General features: G+C 53.2%; 9 protein-coding genes across 9 annotated transcripts; 3 read left to right on the forward strand and 6 right to left on the reverse strand.

Moving 5' to 3' along the window:
- Positions 1-160: 160 nt before the first annotated feature.
- SNOG_01666 (hypothetical protein) lies at positions 161-2,542 on the reverse strand (the record flags this gene model as incomplete). Its single annotated transcript, XM_001792250.1, has 3 exons — positions 161-1,629; positions 1,831-2,442; positions 2,530-2,542. The coding sequence occupies 3 exons, from the start codon at positions 2,540-2,542 to the stop codon at positions 161-163; spliced, it is 2,094 nt and encodes a 697-aa protein (XP_001792302.1).
- Positions 2,543-3,569: 1,027 nt separating this feature from the next.
- Positions 3,570-4,403, forward strand: SNOG_01667 (hypothetical protein; the record flags this gene model as incomplete). Its single annotated transcript, XM_001792251.1, has 2 exons — positions 3,570-3,638; positions 3,687-4,403. 2 exons carry the CDS (start codon positions 3,570-3,572, stop codon positions 4,401-4,403), a joined length of 786 nt encoding a protein of 261 aa, XP_001792303.1.
- A 477-nt stretch (positions 4,404-4,880) lies between these two features.
- Positions 4,881-5,692, forward strand: SNOG_01668 (hypothetical protein; the record flags this gene model as incomplete). The annotated part of the gene is made up of 3 exons (XM_001792252.1): positions 4,881-5,098; positions 5,168-5,424; positions 5,546-5,692. Exons 1-3 carry the CDS (start codon positions 4,960-4,962, stop codon positions 5,690-5,692), a joined length of 543 nt encoding a protein of 180 aa, XP_001792304.1. The 5' UTR covers positions 4,881-4,959.
- Positions 5,693-5,977: 285 nt separating this feature from the next.
- Positions 5,978-7,396, reverse strand: SNOG_01669 (hypothetical protein; the record flags this gene model as incomplete). The annotated part of the gene is made up of 1 exon (XM_001792253.1): positions 5,978-7,396. The coding sequence occupies one exon, from the start codon at positions 7,394-7,396 to the stop codon at positions 5,978-5,980; it is 1,419 nt and encodes a 472-aa protein (XP_001792305.1).
- A 500-nt stretch (positions 7,397-7,896) lies between these two features.
- Positions 7,897-8,172, reverse strand: SNOG_01670 (hypothetical protein; the record flags this gene model as incomplete). The annotated part of the gene is made up of 2 exons (XM_001792254.1): positions 7,897-8,002; positions 8,105-8,172. The coding sequence occupies 2 exons, from the start codon at positions 8,170-8,172 to the stop codon at positions 7,897-7,899; spliced, it is 174 nt and encodes a 57-aa protein (XP_001792306.1).
- A 240-nt stretch (positions 8,173-8,412) lies between these two features.
- On the forward strand, positions 8,413-8,907 carry SNOG_01671 (hypothetical protein; the record flags this gene model as incomplete). Its single annotated transcript, XM_001792255.1, has 1 exon — positions 8,413-8,907. The coding sequence occupies one exon, from the start codon at positions 8,413-8,415 to the stop codon at positions 8,905-8,907; it is 495 nt and encodes a 164-aa protein (XP_001792307.1).
- Positions 8,908-9,333: 426 nt separating this feature from the next.
- SNOG_01672 (hypothetical protein) lies at positions 9,334-10,021 on the reverse strand (the record flags this gene model as incomplete). The annotated part of the gene is made up of 2 exons (XM_001792256.1): positions 9,334-9,877; positions 9,942-10,021. 2 exons carry the CDS (start codon positions 10,019-10,021, stop codon positions 9,334-9,336), a joined length of 624 nt encoding a protein of 207 aa, XP_001792308.1.
- Positions 10,022-10,517: 496 nt separating this feature from the next.
- SNOG_01673 (hypothetical protein) lies at positions 10,518-10,844 on the reverse strand (the record flags this gene model as incomplete). The annotated part of the gene is made up of 2 exons (XM_001792257.1): positions 10,518-10,648; positions 10,736-10,844. 2 exons carry the CDS (start codon positions 10,842-10,844, stop codon positions 10,518-10,520), a joined length of 240 nt encoding a protein of 79 aa, XP_001792309.1.
- A 306-nt stretch (positions 10,845-11,150) lies between these two features.
- SNOG_01674 (hypothetical protein) lies at positions 11,151-14,446 on the reverse strand (the record flags this gene model as incomplete). Its single annotated transcript, XM_001792258.1, has 3 exons — positions 11,151-11,748; positions 11,797-14,164; positions 14,380-14,446. 3 exons carry the CDS (start codon positions 14,444-14,446, stop codon positions 11,307-11,309), a joined length of 2,877 nt encoding a protein of 958 aa, XP_001792310.1. The 3' UTR covers positions 11,151-11,306.
- Positions 14,447-14,655: the final 209 nt, after the last annotated feature.

A 14,655-nucleotide genomic window follows, 5' to 3' on the forward strand; every position in this document is an offset into this window, starting at 1 on the left:
ACCACAACGTGTCCAGATTCTGTTCCGGTGTATCGGAAAGACGGATGAAAATTCTATCAACTTGATAATGTATTGGGTATACCCAAAGTGTAAAAACGCCCCTTGTCCTTATCCTCATCACAAATTCCGATATGTTGAAACACCACATCTCAAACCCCTCTTAGACATCCCACCTCCCCCTTCCACCCACACTCTGCCCGATGACCTCGTTCCCGAACAACCTCCCTGCGTCAACACAATACCGCGCTTCGCCCTCGCCATCCCTGCCCACTTCACTGCCCCAGCAGACAAGCACTGCGTCAAGGATTCCACCCAGCACGCCCTCCATAGCGCCTAACGCACCCCATCCAATGGCCGCACTGATCAATCCGACAACGTATGCATACAGACTGCCTTTATACGGCACGCTCCCGCCAACCTGCAGCATGCGTGCCGTGCTAACCCAGCCGCCAAAACCAAGGGAGAGCGTAATGACCCAGCGAATAGCGTGAAGCAGCAATTTAGCCAGACGGTAAGACTGCATCGAGGGGCGTGTGTTGTTCTTGAAGTCTCTCGGGCCGAGCGTCGTGGTTGGTGAATCTGGAGAGATGAAGCTCAATTGGCTAAGACCACGGGCAGCTTGACTGAGTGGGACACCGTGGATGGATGCGAATGTGAGAGTGAGCGGGTTCGTCATTGCGGCGATCGGGGTGGGGATCATGCTATATGCGCACATGCTGATCATGCCTGCGATGCGGCGGGGTAAGACGATAAGGGGCAAGCGCACGAGGAGGGTGAGGAGTGTGGACATGCAGATTGTGCCAGCCATCGTGTATGTTGCGTGGCTGAGAGAAGCTTGGACGACGGTCCACGCGGGCGGCGCGGGGACGCTGTTGCGATGGAAGTACCATTGGGAGACTGTAGCTGCGGTAGTTGCGCGTTGAACACCGGCGATAACGCCCAGGGTCCAGAAGTAGTCGAGGAAGAAAGCTACGCCGAGCCACCATGTACTGGCGTCGATGATCCAGCGCGACTTGTTGCCGGTGAAGTGGCCGCCGAGGAAGAGGCGTGTAAACATGAGGATCCAGATCCAAGACCAGAGGATGACTGCTGCAAGTGTGGCGATGCCGACCATGAGCAGTGGAAACTGCGATCGCAGAATTTCGCCAGAAAACTCCAACATGCCAGCTGCCTTGTCCAAAGAATGCCGTCCTTTGAACGCAGTGTAGATCCAGAAGACAGTGAGAGCCAACGGACCGACCGAAAGCCAGCGCATGAATTTGTCCTGCATGCTATCACCATGCCATGAGCCTTTGAAGCTCGATATGAATGGGTACAGAAAGAAGGAGAACGAAATGACCGGTACAGCGACCAGGATGAGCATCACCAGGGGTCGCGCAAAGGAGCGTAGCAACGATAGCCATAGCAGTCCAACCACAATCGACACCAGCGAGTAAACGCCGATGAGGTGGAAGGACGAGCGCAGGACGGTGTAGATGGTATCGCCGATGGGGTTCTTCCTACTTGGCGGCGATTCCTGAAGCAGTGAAATGAAAAAGACGCCAATGATGGCGCACTGTATGATTATGAAGAGCTCAGCCCAGAAGAAGTTGTGCCGCGGCGGTATTGTGGGATTCTCTGGTACAACATCTGGTACTGTTTGGCGATCCGGACTTATCGGCCGTGGGTGCTCGAGGTAGGTGTCTTCGTCAGTTTCTTGTGGTATTGGTAGCGTGGCGCGTAGAGGACTGCGGCCGCGTTTCTGTCTTGGCCCATTCCGAAATTGCTGATATGATGGAGGTGACAGTTCTTTATGCCCAAGCAGTTCGTCTCTTTCTACGGCTTCCATGCTGTCCCGGTCAGTGGACTCGAGCTCCACATCTACCAGTCGGTCTCTTCCCCTGCTGCTCGGATCTGTTGATTCTGATAACGGGATGCTCGAGTCTCGCTCTTCGTCGTCTACATGTCTCGCCGTGTTCGATCTCCCCCGCGCTGGCCTATCGCCCTTCCAAGAGCTCTTAATTCCGCCTCCCAGCCCGTAGCCAGGCGCATCGTTTTCGCCGCGGTCGGCTTCTATTGTGTGGTCTGAGCGGTATATCCCATCGTCTTCGACTTCAGATGACTCGGACAGGTTGCTGGCGCCGAACTGCCGCCGTGACCGCTGCAGCGCATAGTGGTCGGCCATTTCGCGGTCGTGCTCCACATGGTCGTCCTCTTCCCGGAAGTCGTCTGTAGCCGAGTAGAACAGCGGAGCGGGTGCGTTCGAGGTCCGCGATGCGAAGGCGAAGCGCGACGCGGCTTGCGAGTTGTAAGGGTTCGGCATGTTGCGACGCTGGAGGTAGGCTTGGGCGGCGCGCGAAGAGGGTCGTTGTCTGTCCGAGGGGTTGCGGCTGTTGTAGGTCGACTCTTGCTGACCGCCCAGCGACAGCCGCGACTGAGACTGGGAGAGGAACTTGGAGGCATCTGAGAAGCACGAGGTCAGTCACACGAGTCGGCGAGCAGCAGACGGCGCCAGCGTCACACGCAGTGATAAGGCAGCACGAGGCTTACATTCGGAAAACATGGTGGGCAGCGGAGCGGAACTGGGCTGCCCGTGCCTGCCTCTGCGGCTTTCTACACGCGAAAAGGTGCCTTTATCGTTGGTGCAGCCTCAAGTGCTGGGAGTCGTGGTTCCCTGGGGCGCTAGGAACGATGATGAGGCCGTCTCCACAACAGCTCCCAGGGCATGCAGCTGCGGGTAAAGTCTGGTGCGTCGGGGCTGCAGTGAAAGGGATAAGAGATACGACGGGTTGTTTGCGGCTTGTAGGCGTAAGAATAGCGCAGGAGGAGCTCTCTAGGTGCGTGAGGCTCCGACGAGGCGCTGGAGGTTGGAGCGGTGATCGCGTCGGCGTCTTCGTCATTCGCGCCTGCCTATCGATAGGTACCGGTAGCGGCCCGGGCTGCTGACTTGAACCACGTGCGCCACTCAGGGATCACGCTTCACTTTGAGATATGCTTCGTGCCACCGGGACTGCCCTTGGCTAGATGTTGGGCAGGGCTTGGACAGCTGGTGTTTGATAGAAGACCTTCTCTGCTTTGTCATGTCGTCTCGGGATAACAAAGAAGGCAGCTCCAACGTTCACTCTTGCGCTGCATTATAGAGTATCACCAAAGCCAGTACTGCAGCAATGTTACACATGCGACAATAGCTCACTCCATAAGACGTGATCACGCTGGCCATCTGAGCACCGCGGATTACCAAGTCGTGGCTAGGCGCAACTCGCATGCAGATAGCTGTGGATACCATACCAGCTACGTAGTTCCGGTCATGTCGCGCTAAATGTGACGGGGATTTTTCTGAGTACGGCTGAGCTGCTTCCTGACGCTAAATGACGCACCTCTTCGACCCTGACCCCAGACACTGACCTAAGACCCCATCCTTCGACTCCATCATCTCCATACTTTTGCTTTGCGACAAACGCCCTGTTTTGCTTGTCAAACCCAACCTACATCCAGCGATTGATATTGACCCCCGCCCCGCCATTACTTCAACTTCAAACCCACAACGAGCTTGCGCACCTCAGCCCTCCCGTTCGGCACAACTTCTCCACATGTCTCAGCCATGGGACTACATAGCGAAGATTGTCTCGCTCGGGGACTCTGGATGCGGTAAATCAAGTGTAAGCGCCACAATCAGGCCTCTAAGATGCCATTCTGACAACCCCCAGCTCACAGTCCGCCTCTGCGAAGGCCGCTTCTCACCACACCACGATGTCACTATCGGCGTCGAATTCGGGTCGCGCATAGTCCCTGTCGGACCACCCGCATCGCTCTCTCTCAGCATCAACAACCCCTCCAAATCCGCCCCACAACCGTCAGCGAAAGACGCAGCAAAGCAACAACCGCAGAAGCACATGAAGCTATCATTATGGGACACGGCAGGCCAAGAAACGTACAAGAGTATCACAAGAAGCTACTTCCGCGGCGCATCAGGCGCACTCCTCGTCTTCGACATTTCGCGCAAGAACACATTCCTCAGCGCAACGAGCTGGCTGCACGATCTGCGGCAAATAGCCGAGGAAGGCATTGTAGTGGTCTTGGTCGGTAACAAGAGCGACTTGGCGTCGTCATCAACAGTCTCGGACTCAGAAGCAGACAACAAGCGGCAAGTCACCAAGGAAGAGGCGGAAGAATGGTGCAAAGCAAATGGCGTCATGGAGTACGTCGAGACGTCCGCGAAGAACGGCGAGGGGGTAGAGAGGGCGTTTCTGGAAGTCGCCGAGAGGATATATCAGAATATCGAGGCCGGCAAATACGATTTGAACGACCGGAGAAGCGGTGTCAAGGGCCCTGGAGCTGGGGGCGGGAATCGAGCGGGTGTAAACTTGGGTATGAACGATGCAGCGAAGAAGGGGAAACAGCAGGGCTGGGGAAGCTGTTGTTGATATCCAGCGGGATCGGAATGAAACTGGCGGCAAGATCATAGATCATTCTATGCATAGCCTGGCGTTCTGGGCGCGTTTGTCACGTGTATTGAGTAATGAGCGAGTATTGTAATACATTCATCGACAATGATGGTCTGTAACAAGGTCAGTCAAGCACATTTGGGCGCAACCTTCCATCGAACTACCTAGGTAAGTGTCGTAGGTACCTGCCCAAACTTGAACGACAAGTGGGGCCGTGCCCTAGCTTCTCTCGCTGCTCTTCTGGCTCCATTTCTCCATCTCTATAGCACACCAAATATCGGCAGCGCTCTTCTTCTTGCCTGATTCCGTAGCAAAACTGTCGCAGTTAAGTTTTCAGCCTCGAAGACAAGATATGAAGATGCCGCCTAAGTCTGATCATCTCCTGCCCAAGGACGGACTGCGTCGCTATGAGTCGGACTCATCATCAAGATCGATTGGAACAAAACATCAGTGTATGGCGGGCCCGCAAATATCGTCATAGGTCAGGTCGGTGATCCAGCTTCGACTCTGAAAGCTTGGTGCCCGCTAATTTACTATGATCTATAAGGATGGGTACAAAATCCGCTTGATACTCCACGACTCGCAAATTCGGACCTTATCCCGTTGCTTAAACGGCACCGAAGTCGAGGTTTGCACTCTCGATTACACTGCTAGATCTCATGCACCGAGCACTAGTGAGTATCTACTTTCTTCACCAGAGACTCATGTGAACTGTCTCCACTTAAGCCTGCTAAAATCATCAGATGGGACCACATTAACACTCTCAGCATTCAACCTCGACCGCTTTTCCTATCGGCAGGATATTTCCCGGGACACCATCCGCGTCTCAAAAACACTCTTGAAAGAAGCGCTCGCCAACATTACAATCTCAGCTCTGACCATCAACAAATGGTACCAACTAGTCAACGGTACGATCTCCTACAACTACGCGACATACCAATTCAACAACAAATTCAGCTTCTTCCCACCATATGGACTGTCCCAGCTGTTGATATTACCGGTAATATTCTTCGGTCTGCTCGCCCTGCGGAACAATGGCGTATTAGCTATCGACGGCGGCTTTCTGCAGATTCTCATGACAGCGACGGGGAATAACAAACTCAGAAGACTTGCCCAGCAAGTTAGTCTCGGGAGGGCATGAGGATATTCCTAAGGAGCTTGAGAAGCTCAAAGTCCGTTTTGCGGAGTTGTTGGACGATAGCGGACCGCCTACTCAAGAGTGCCTCTACTCAAGCATCCCATGGGATCTGCGTATCAAAATGCGGTAGCGGCGTGCTTACAGGTTGATTTTTGCGCAAGATAGTCCGGAGACGTATGAGGATACAATACTGGATTTTCAGCGGCTTGTGGTGGAAGCTATAGTGAGATGTATTTTTCGTGCAGACGGCGTCCATGCGGTCCTTGCTCCAGATGAGGATAAAGGCGATCCGTGGAACAAGGCGGCGGATTTGACCATTGTACCAAGGACTCTCCAGGACTCGAGTAGCTGGGACTGAGTGACCTGCATGGATACAGGGATTCATTGCGCATGATTGAGAATCGGCTTCAATCTCTCATTTGCTACTCTTTTCTTCCAACTGTCCCTTCAGGTGTCTCAACCGCAACTCCACCTCGCGTATCTCTTCACTAACCTCATCCCGAGAAGCCAGACGGCCTTTCCATTGATAAACAACCGCTGCAAAAAGCACAACCGCGACCGAAACCAGAGGCGACCACTGCCCAACTTGGTTGATTGTTTCATTCGTTGCTCCGTCGTTCCGGATGTACCATTCGATCCAGCAAATAAACGCCACCACCAGGGGAGGAGAAATCGCGATACCGGCGAGAAGAGTCATGAGCGCAAAGATGTCGACAACCAGGCGTAGGACAGCTACGAAGCTCCGTGGCTGCAGCTCAGTCGCAGTATACGAAGCTCTACGCCCACGGCGTCTAAGCCTCCGACACAGAATAACTACGGTCGAATAGCTCCGTAGCATATCCCCTCTCAACTGATTCCATATCTTGCCCTTGTCGCGCCACAAATACTGCGGTTCGTGGATTGTTTTGTGCATCGACTCGCTGCCCAATCTCAGAATCGACACGGTATACAAAAAGAACTGGGCCACCGAGAAGACCACAATAGCAACGTAAATCAGCGGCCGGAACTCATCCTTCATCTCTCGCTGTGCATTATGCAGCTTCGCAAACGTCGTCGTCGGCGTCGAGACAACAGCTTTCAGTGACGAGCTCTGCCGTAGAGTCTGGCTCGTGTTGAAGCACGGATAGAAGCAATTATTCGAAATATTCTGCCACACCATGTTTGGATCGCCGAAGATGCCCGACACGGTCGCATTCCAGGTTCCGCGCCAGTACGTCGCGTCCCAGCCATCGCTGGACTCTGAATCCTGGTCCGGGTAGCCATCATAACAGAAGCGGTACTGCGGCGCAGTGAGATTCGTCGTGGGCCATGCGACCAGCGCGCAGATTGTGCCGGCCAGCATGAACAGGTTCCAAAGTAGCAGCATGTAGCGGATGATGGTTCGCGAGCGCATCGTGCGTGACCAAATTTGCAGCGGCAGTCCGACTAGATATGCAGATACTACCACTGCGGTGATGGGGTCGATGTCCAATTCCACCGTGTCAGGCTGCACGACGACGGCACTAGCATTGGTCACCAGCGACGTGATAGTCCTGGTCAAGTTGGATGTCGACGAGATAAACGGAATACTGACCAGCGCAGGTGGTGGTGTTTTCGACGGTATCGACACAATAATGTATGCGTGAATCGCAGCGCTGGCAGCATACGCAACCGCGCCTGTAAGGAAGATCTGAGAAAGCCATCGGTGTCGCAGCGTGACGAATGTCAGGAAGAGCAAGCAGTAATACAGGATCCGGGGTGCTTGCGCATAGATGTCGCTGATGGGGTATGCGCACATGATGTCCTGCGCGATCAGGGTAAAGCCGGGCTGGCCCGGATCCAGGCGGTATTCCATTGTCGCGAAAGAGGGCGGAGTGAGAATCCTTTGGTTTACGTATCCCCTGCGTTGATCATGTAGACATGAGCGTGAACATTTCTCCTCCTGTCATCTGTCGGATCGGGGAGGATGAGATGCAAGTGTGGTTGAGAAGCTAGCAATCGGGCCTATCGCGGAATCGAGCCCTTTCTTTCTCCAACATAACCCGGCTGATCCATCAGCAAAAGCGTGTAGTAATTATAGGTCCCGGACATGCTGATGCCCCGGATCTGGTGGTTTGCGGCGATATTCATCCAATAGGGCGAATGTGCCGCTGTGCTGGACCCAGCTCAAGAAATGCCCAGATGGCTAGATCGAGACCGCCTAGAAAAAGGGACCTTAGAGATCACCGCGTATAGATTTTCAATCATATTCCAATGCAGTGACAGAAAGTGTATTACTGGTCGCTAACCGTCATCGTGTTGTCGATCTGCCGGATACGCTTCCGCCATGAAAATTCATTGTTATGAGTCGAATGGTTAGTTAGTCGTTTCAGGGACCTCCATGCAACACATCTCGTATGCCGTAGATATGCCGCGAAAGGTGCCGGACTCCCGCGGGATCCTTTGGGAGTTCCTGAACATTCTACATACAATACTAGATGTTGGAAGGCCTTGTAAGTGTTGAGAAGCGATGGTGTTGACATTTTGCGACGTCAAGAGTAAAGAGGTGAGGTCAGATTCGTACCTTCCTAATTGGGTATCGATTAGGACTTGTAGTTCGGTAGGGCGCTCTACCTCCACCATTGCAGACATCTCGAAGTTTCTACACATTGATGATATAGTGAGCTACAATTCAATTGATAAGGGCCGTCAGTATATCCTCGGCTTGCACTTCTTTGTATGCAACTCGCCATCAGATCAGCCCTTCGCCTCCGAACCCACATCCGCGGAGCAAACCATAAAATCTCAACCACCACGTCCAGATAGCAACTTTATCCTGGCCCATTTCTTCCAAAACACCCTCCTGACAGGCGTTACACAAACTCCCCAAAAATGTCCTCGTCGCCATTAACCCAGCGCACAACCCCTCTCTACCAAAAAGACGGGCACCTCTACACCCACACCAGCCCCATAACCTCCATCCAACCCCTCTCCTCCCTCCCCCTCGAAACCCAATCCCTCTTCAAAGCCCCGCAAGACAACCCCCAAGAACCCTTCATTCTCACCACGCCCTCGACAATCTTCCACGCGCAGGGAGGCGGCCAGCCATCCGACACGGGCACGATCACATCCAACGGGACGACTTTTGCCGTGCATCAGGTGCGAAAACCAGCTGAAGATGGCGCAATATTCCACCTGGGGACGTTTTCTCCGGAGGGCCAGAAATTCGTCGAGGAGCAAGATGGCGAGCAAAACATCGACGTGGACAAGAGAGTCTTGCACTCACGCATCCACACCGCCGGCCACGTCATCGGCCTCGCCATAAATACCCTCATGCTCTCCGGCTCCCTCCCCTCAGATCTGCGCGACGGCAAGGCCTCACACTAACCCCGGTGCCGCATTCGTCGAATTCGCCGGGCTAATCCCCGGAAACCGCGAAGGACCCTGATCCAAGCTAAAGTCGACGAAAATGGTCGCGGCGGATTTACCGGTAGGGGATACATTTCTGGAGGCGAGGAGGAAAGCGCGCGAGAAGTGTACAGGGGGTGGTGGAGAGTTTCAAGGGGCGATGAGGATGGCGTGAGGGTGGTGGAGATTGGGGGATGTGGGGAGTTATCCGTGTGGGGGCACGCATGTGAGGGCGTTGAGGGAGTGTGGGCAGGTAGTGGTGAGGGGGATTAAGAGGCAGAAGGGGATTAGTAAGGTTAGTTATGAGGTGAGGGATGTTTGAGGACGGGCGGTATCGCAATTGTTTCTACGAATGAATGCGCTGTCTTTAGATTAAAGCGGCACTACGCCGCATGGGAATACTGTCTAGCTCGCCCTGACGAACCTCGATCCTTCATCCGGGATATCGAAGCCTGTAGTGTTTCTGACCACTTTAAAAGGTGAAGGCGCAGAGTAGAACTCTCCTGGCCAATTGACTCGAACCTCAAACAGTAAACCCGCGGTGCGCACATTGGCCATCGGGGCGAAGAATCTCTGTTCCAAGAGATTCAATTCATCTTGCTCCGAAAGGGTTCCCTGCATACTATGGTGTAAGTGAGAGTCCTCCCAGTGCAAAAGAACATCTAGAGTTTTTAAGCTCGGCATGCGGGCTATGATATCCCAAGTCGTCTGCCATGTATACTCGTCGCGAGGTGCCCAGCTATACTCAAACATGTGCTCCACTGGGCATGTCGTGCACTGTCGCCCGAGCTGGAATGCATGATCAAAATCCCATTTGTATGTCTGTGCGATGTGCAAATGCTGGATACGATCGAAGCGATTCGGAAGCGTGACGTTGTGGAAGACACTGAAGGTGAAGAAATCGGAGAAGGAGAAGGTGTTCTGCATGTACACGTGGTCGATGCACTCGCTGTAGCTAAATAGTTGTACGTCAGTCCGGCGAAGTGGGGTAGGGTACGCAGTCGAGGTCTTACATGTCTCTGCAAGTACGCAGCAAATTCATCACATCGCCATCGGTTCTTTCAGAGCTTTCCCACATCCCAGCGTCATTCATTTTGCCGTCGAGGCACATGCGGACGAAAAATTGATGGTTTTCTCCGCCATAGCTCTTTTTGAAGATGCATCCCTTGTATGTCGGCGCTGACCACTAAGTGCACTTGACATAGCCCAATCTTCTGGCGCGCTGGTTTACCGCGATGTGGAAGGTATCGTTTGCCACAATGTACTGGTAGATCAGATTCCTGAGCTCGCCTGGCAAGCGAAGAAACCGGGACTGGGACTGAGAGACTTTTGAGGCTTGGTGTAAATCCTTAGGATTTTGATTCGTCAGCTGTTGTGTATTGCTATGTGTGACCCTAGGTAAACATGCCAACAGGCAGCGATAGAGGAATTGAACGCATGGGAAATGTGTCTTAGAGGCTGGCGAGTCTTGATCGGAGTTCATGGAAGCCTGGTCCGCTGGCGGCCGTGTGATGGTCAACCGGCGTCGTGAATTGCGTTGTAGGACTGTCGGCTCATGCGCCACCCGGCGCCGCCAAAGGCGTAGTTTTTCAACCACCATTCGAAGACGTGGCCGATCTGGGATAAGTGCTGTTAATTGGAGTGACGGTTCGTCCGAAGGCGTCTGGGGATCCCCAGCCGAAGCCGTTCTTCGTAAAGCCATCCCTCTTCACCTTCTGACCTTCAACCATCCGTGCCAATCAAGTAGAGAACGGCACAATCTGTCCCGTCTTCGGCGCCAGCCTTCCAACCCTGTACGTCGGCCCACTCTCCGGGTCCTCTTCAACGTACGTCGGACAAACGCAGATCGCGAAAGCGTAGCAAGGCCAGCAGAGGACGCCGAGGAATTGTGTGCAGATTGTGCGGGTAATGGACATTGCGGGGGGAGCGAGAGATGAATGGGTTTGGGTAGTGATGATGATTAGCGATTTGGTGCGAATCAATGGTTAACGATGTGATGCGAGTGAGATATAAGTATTGTGGCGGGAGATGAGGGCAAGAGTGGGTCTGCAAGCACCGTGGCAGGTGCGTTCCTGTCCATGCACTTACCTTATCCCGTTGTTATTCGATCGCTACTGCTTTGGTTCGTGGAGCCAGGCTTGCACACAACACACCAAAGCTCGAAGATCTTTTCTTCCATCGACACTTGGAAGCTCGTGCACAACGTCCAGGTCGTAAGGTATAGTATGCGCTCGCTCACGCGATCTTAGCGGCTACCTACAAATCTATGATGAACAAAATCCCTCGCTAGCTATCCTGGTATCATATGCTCTATGGCTCGTCAAAGACCCAACTTTTGCTCCAACCACCTTATCCTGTATCAGTAGGTCATGTGACCATTACTGCAAGTATTCCGCCAGTGCTTGCTTGGACACTGGGTCTAATCGTTCCTGAACAATATTGACAATCCTGCCATTGTGTCTGGCATTGGCATCCTTGAGGTATTGTCCAACCCACACCTTGACGTCCGGGATCTCGGGGAAAGGATCACGCGGTGCCTTCTTGCATGTGTTGAGCTGCGTGAAGCCAACGCCAAAGCCAACCTCATCGACATCGGCGTCAGGGATGATGTCATCTGCGCTGGTTGGGACTGGTGGGTTGACCAGAAGCTCGATCAGACGCTGAGTGGTGAAGGTCCAGCCCTTGGGGTAGCGGTCGACGAATGCTTGTGAGTCACCGAGCGTCTTGGTAAAGGACACGACAGCAGTCTTGCGATCAGTGGGGCGCGCAAGTTTCTGTGTCTCTGGAAGGATGACAGTGAGGTACATGGGCTTAAAAACGCTGTTTCGATGTTAGTAGTGTTAAATCGAATGGACTGTTCAAACTTACTCATGCTGGATCTGGTCGGTGACATTGATGAAAAAGTCAGTACCCAGTCCCTTGTCCTGTCGCGCAGAGATGAAGTGGTAGAATGCAATAAATCGTTGCTGGAAATTCTCAGTTTTCATGTTGGAAAGCCTTTGAAGCATGAGCTGAAGGATGGTGACGAAGTAGGGCTCCAACACCTGTGGTGGCAGGTAGGTAATGACAGCCTCAATGAGCTCGAATGCGTAGCTCTCGTGTGCTTTGACCGAGATCAACTTCTGAAAGATGCCGAGGATTGGTTCAACCTGCTTATCGGAAACGATGTGTTGCGCATCACGGGCGATCATTGCAGTCAGCAAGCGCGCAAGAGCAGGTACGTTACCGCGCTGCTCCCAGATAGCTCCCTGTAGGATGATAGTGAACAGGCTTCGGTAATATGAGGTCAGTTCGCTTGAAGGATTTGCCTCCAACAAGGCGGAGAAGAGCTGAAAGATGTAAGGGCTAAACTCTTCGACGCCTTCGGATAAACAGGCTGCAAAGGGCTCATAAAGCTTCTCCTCGAAGACTTGCGGGTACTTGGGAGCACCGAAACGTACGAGCGCACCAATGCCTTCGAACAAGTAGTACTGGAAGCGGGGATTGCTGGGGTTATGTCTGATGACCTTGACAATTGCAACGAAGTTGTTCAAGATCGTGTCGCAAATTGGCAGGACACCATCTCGGATGAAGATGAGCACACGCATTACGCACTTCATCAAGAATTCGTTCTCCTGAATCTTCTCTGGGGCGGAATTCTTCGTGATGAGCTTGAATAAGTGGGCCAAGAGGTCTTTCGACGAACCAACAACATCAGACCGAGGGATGATGGGCTGCTTGTTGGCATCTGTCATAAACAAGACCCGCTCCACAGCGATGGAGGCGTATGTATGAATTACGTAATTTTCGTTGCCAAGCTGGTTTACGAGGAGCGGAAAGGCAGCCCGCCAGTGCTCGGCTGACAGCTGGCTTCGGAAAACGTACAAGAACTTGATAGCATCCACCTTCAGGATGGCCTCAGCTCCCTCTGTCTGCAAATCAGACGCGATATGTGTCGTGAAGAAGTCGAGGATGTTGACGTTTTCGTTGACACTAAGAACACCTTGCGCAGCAGTCGCGGTACCCTTTGCAGCTATCGCAGTGAAAAGATACACCGCAGTGTCTTTTGATTTCCAGTTCGATGCTGGATCCTTGGCATAGTTCTCCAGATAGGCATTGATGTATTTCTGAGAAGTGCTGGTGACCAATCCTTCGAAGCGAGACATTAGCTGGCGGAGGAAGTTGGTTGCAGCTCTTCGGCGCGTGTCGTTGTCGGAGCCCTCCAGATCTCTCCGAATAAACTCAATCGGCTCGTCCTCAAACAGCTCGACGTCGGACTCACGCAATGTCAAATTCGGGAGAATGACCTTTTCGATAACCTGTACGAGTACATCTTGATTGTTGAAGTTCTCGGCGTGTTGAGTTGCGGCCACCGCTGTGAGGAATTGCAGAGCTTTGCTGACTAGGATGTCGTATTTGGTTTCGAGGCCGACCGTCATGAGGAAATTCCATGTGCTGTCAACAAATTGCCCCAGCTGAGAGCCAAACACGTCCTCGTACTTCTGAATGTAGAGCATAAGAGCCTCAAAAATGCCAGCTCGTACGTATTCTTGGGGACCTGACTCCGATTCGTCATCTGTTCGTAGCGAAGGGTTGTCGTAGATCAGGTACTTGTGGAGAAGACCAGCGATGATGGCGATGTGGTCTTCGAAGACAGGAGGTAGGTCTTGGCAGGAAAGGTCGTAGAACAGCTTCACTATCAAGTCGAGTGTCGTAAAAGCTTGTTTCAGGGCTGCGGGGTTGCCTTCTGAGGCGGTGATGACGCGGTCGGTGTTCTCAAGCAGTTGCAGAAAAGGAGTGCTGAACTTGGACAGGACGTGGTTGATCTCGGTGAAGAGGTCGTCGGAACGGAATAGAGGGCGCCATCGCTTGAAGACGGAATGCGCGACCTGTAAGACACCATTATTGACGGTGGAGTTGTCGGGTGTGAGGCGGGAGATCAAGTCGTCCACCAGCGTGTCCCAGCGCTCCCAGAAATCGCTCTCAGCAATGGCGGCGATTGCTTCGCCAAGTTGCGACTGGAGGTTGGGTGGTACTGAAACCATCAAGCCTATCAGCTCGCGCTTGATAGCGACGACCTCGTCCGCGGGCAGCTTGTAATTGCCATCTTCGTCCACCCAGCTTCGTTTTATGTGGTTCTTGAAGTAGAGCGCACTTGCGAGTCGAGTGTTCTGCGGAGCTGCATCGGATGCGACGATGTGGAGAAGTGTGAGGGAAAAGCCCGGCTTGCTTGCCTCGTGCAGAATTGCCTGCTCCGCTGGAGGAAGTCAGTATAGAGTCTTGAAGGTACGCGATTGATGAGCAGTGGGGGAAATGCGGGCCCAAGACTTTGACAGAAGCTCGCGGCTCGTGATCCAACGGGCATTGTGTCAACAACATGTCTCCGAAAGCGGATGGCCATATTGGAAAAGAGGTACAACAGGCGCATTGGAGATGTAGCACTGCGGGAGGATGAGCCGAAAAGTTACTTACCTTCTTTGTTGCGCCGGGGGTCTAAGCTGGCCTCGAGCAGCTGGGAGAGTGTGGACATGTCGGCCATGGTGACGATTAGGACTCTGTACAGCGGTAGAGTTGCGTGCAAAACAAGAGGGAATCGAATGTTTAGGCGGTGATGGCTGTCTGTTTGGCATACCCACCAAAACTTGGTAGCGCGGGGCTAGCTGTACTAGCGGCGGACGGCGTACCCCAGAATTCGTGATTTTATGCGGCTCATGGACGCGTTGACCAGCCATCAGATGACGAGACACA

This window comes from Parastagonospora nodorum, assembly GCF_000146915.1.
Source record: "Parastagonospora nodorum SN15 chromosome Unknown scaffold_2, whole genome shotgun sequence".
In the NCBI taxonomy this organism is placed as follows: Eukaryota; Fungi; Ascomycota; class Dothideomycetes; order Pleosporales; family Phaeosphaeriaceae; genus Parastagonospora; species Parastagonospora nodorum.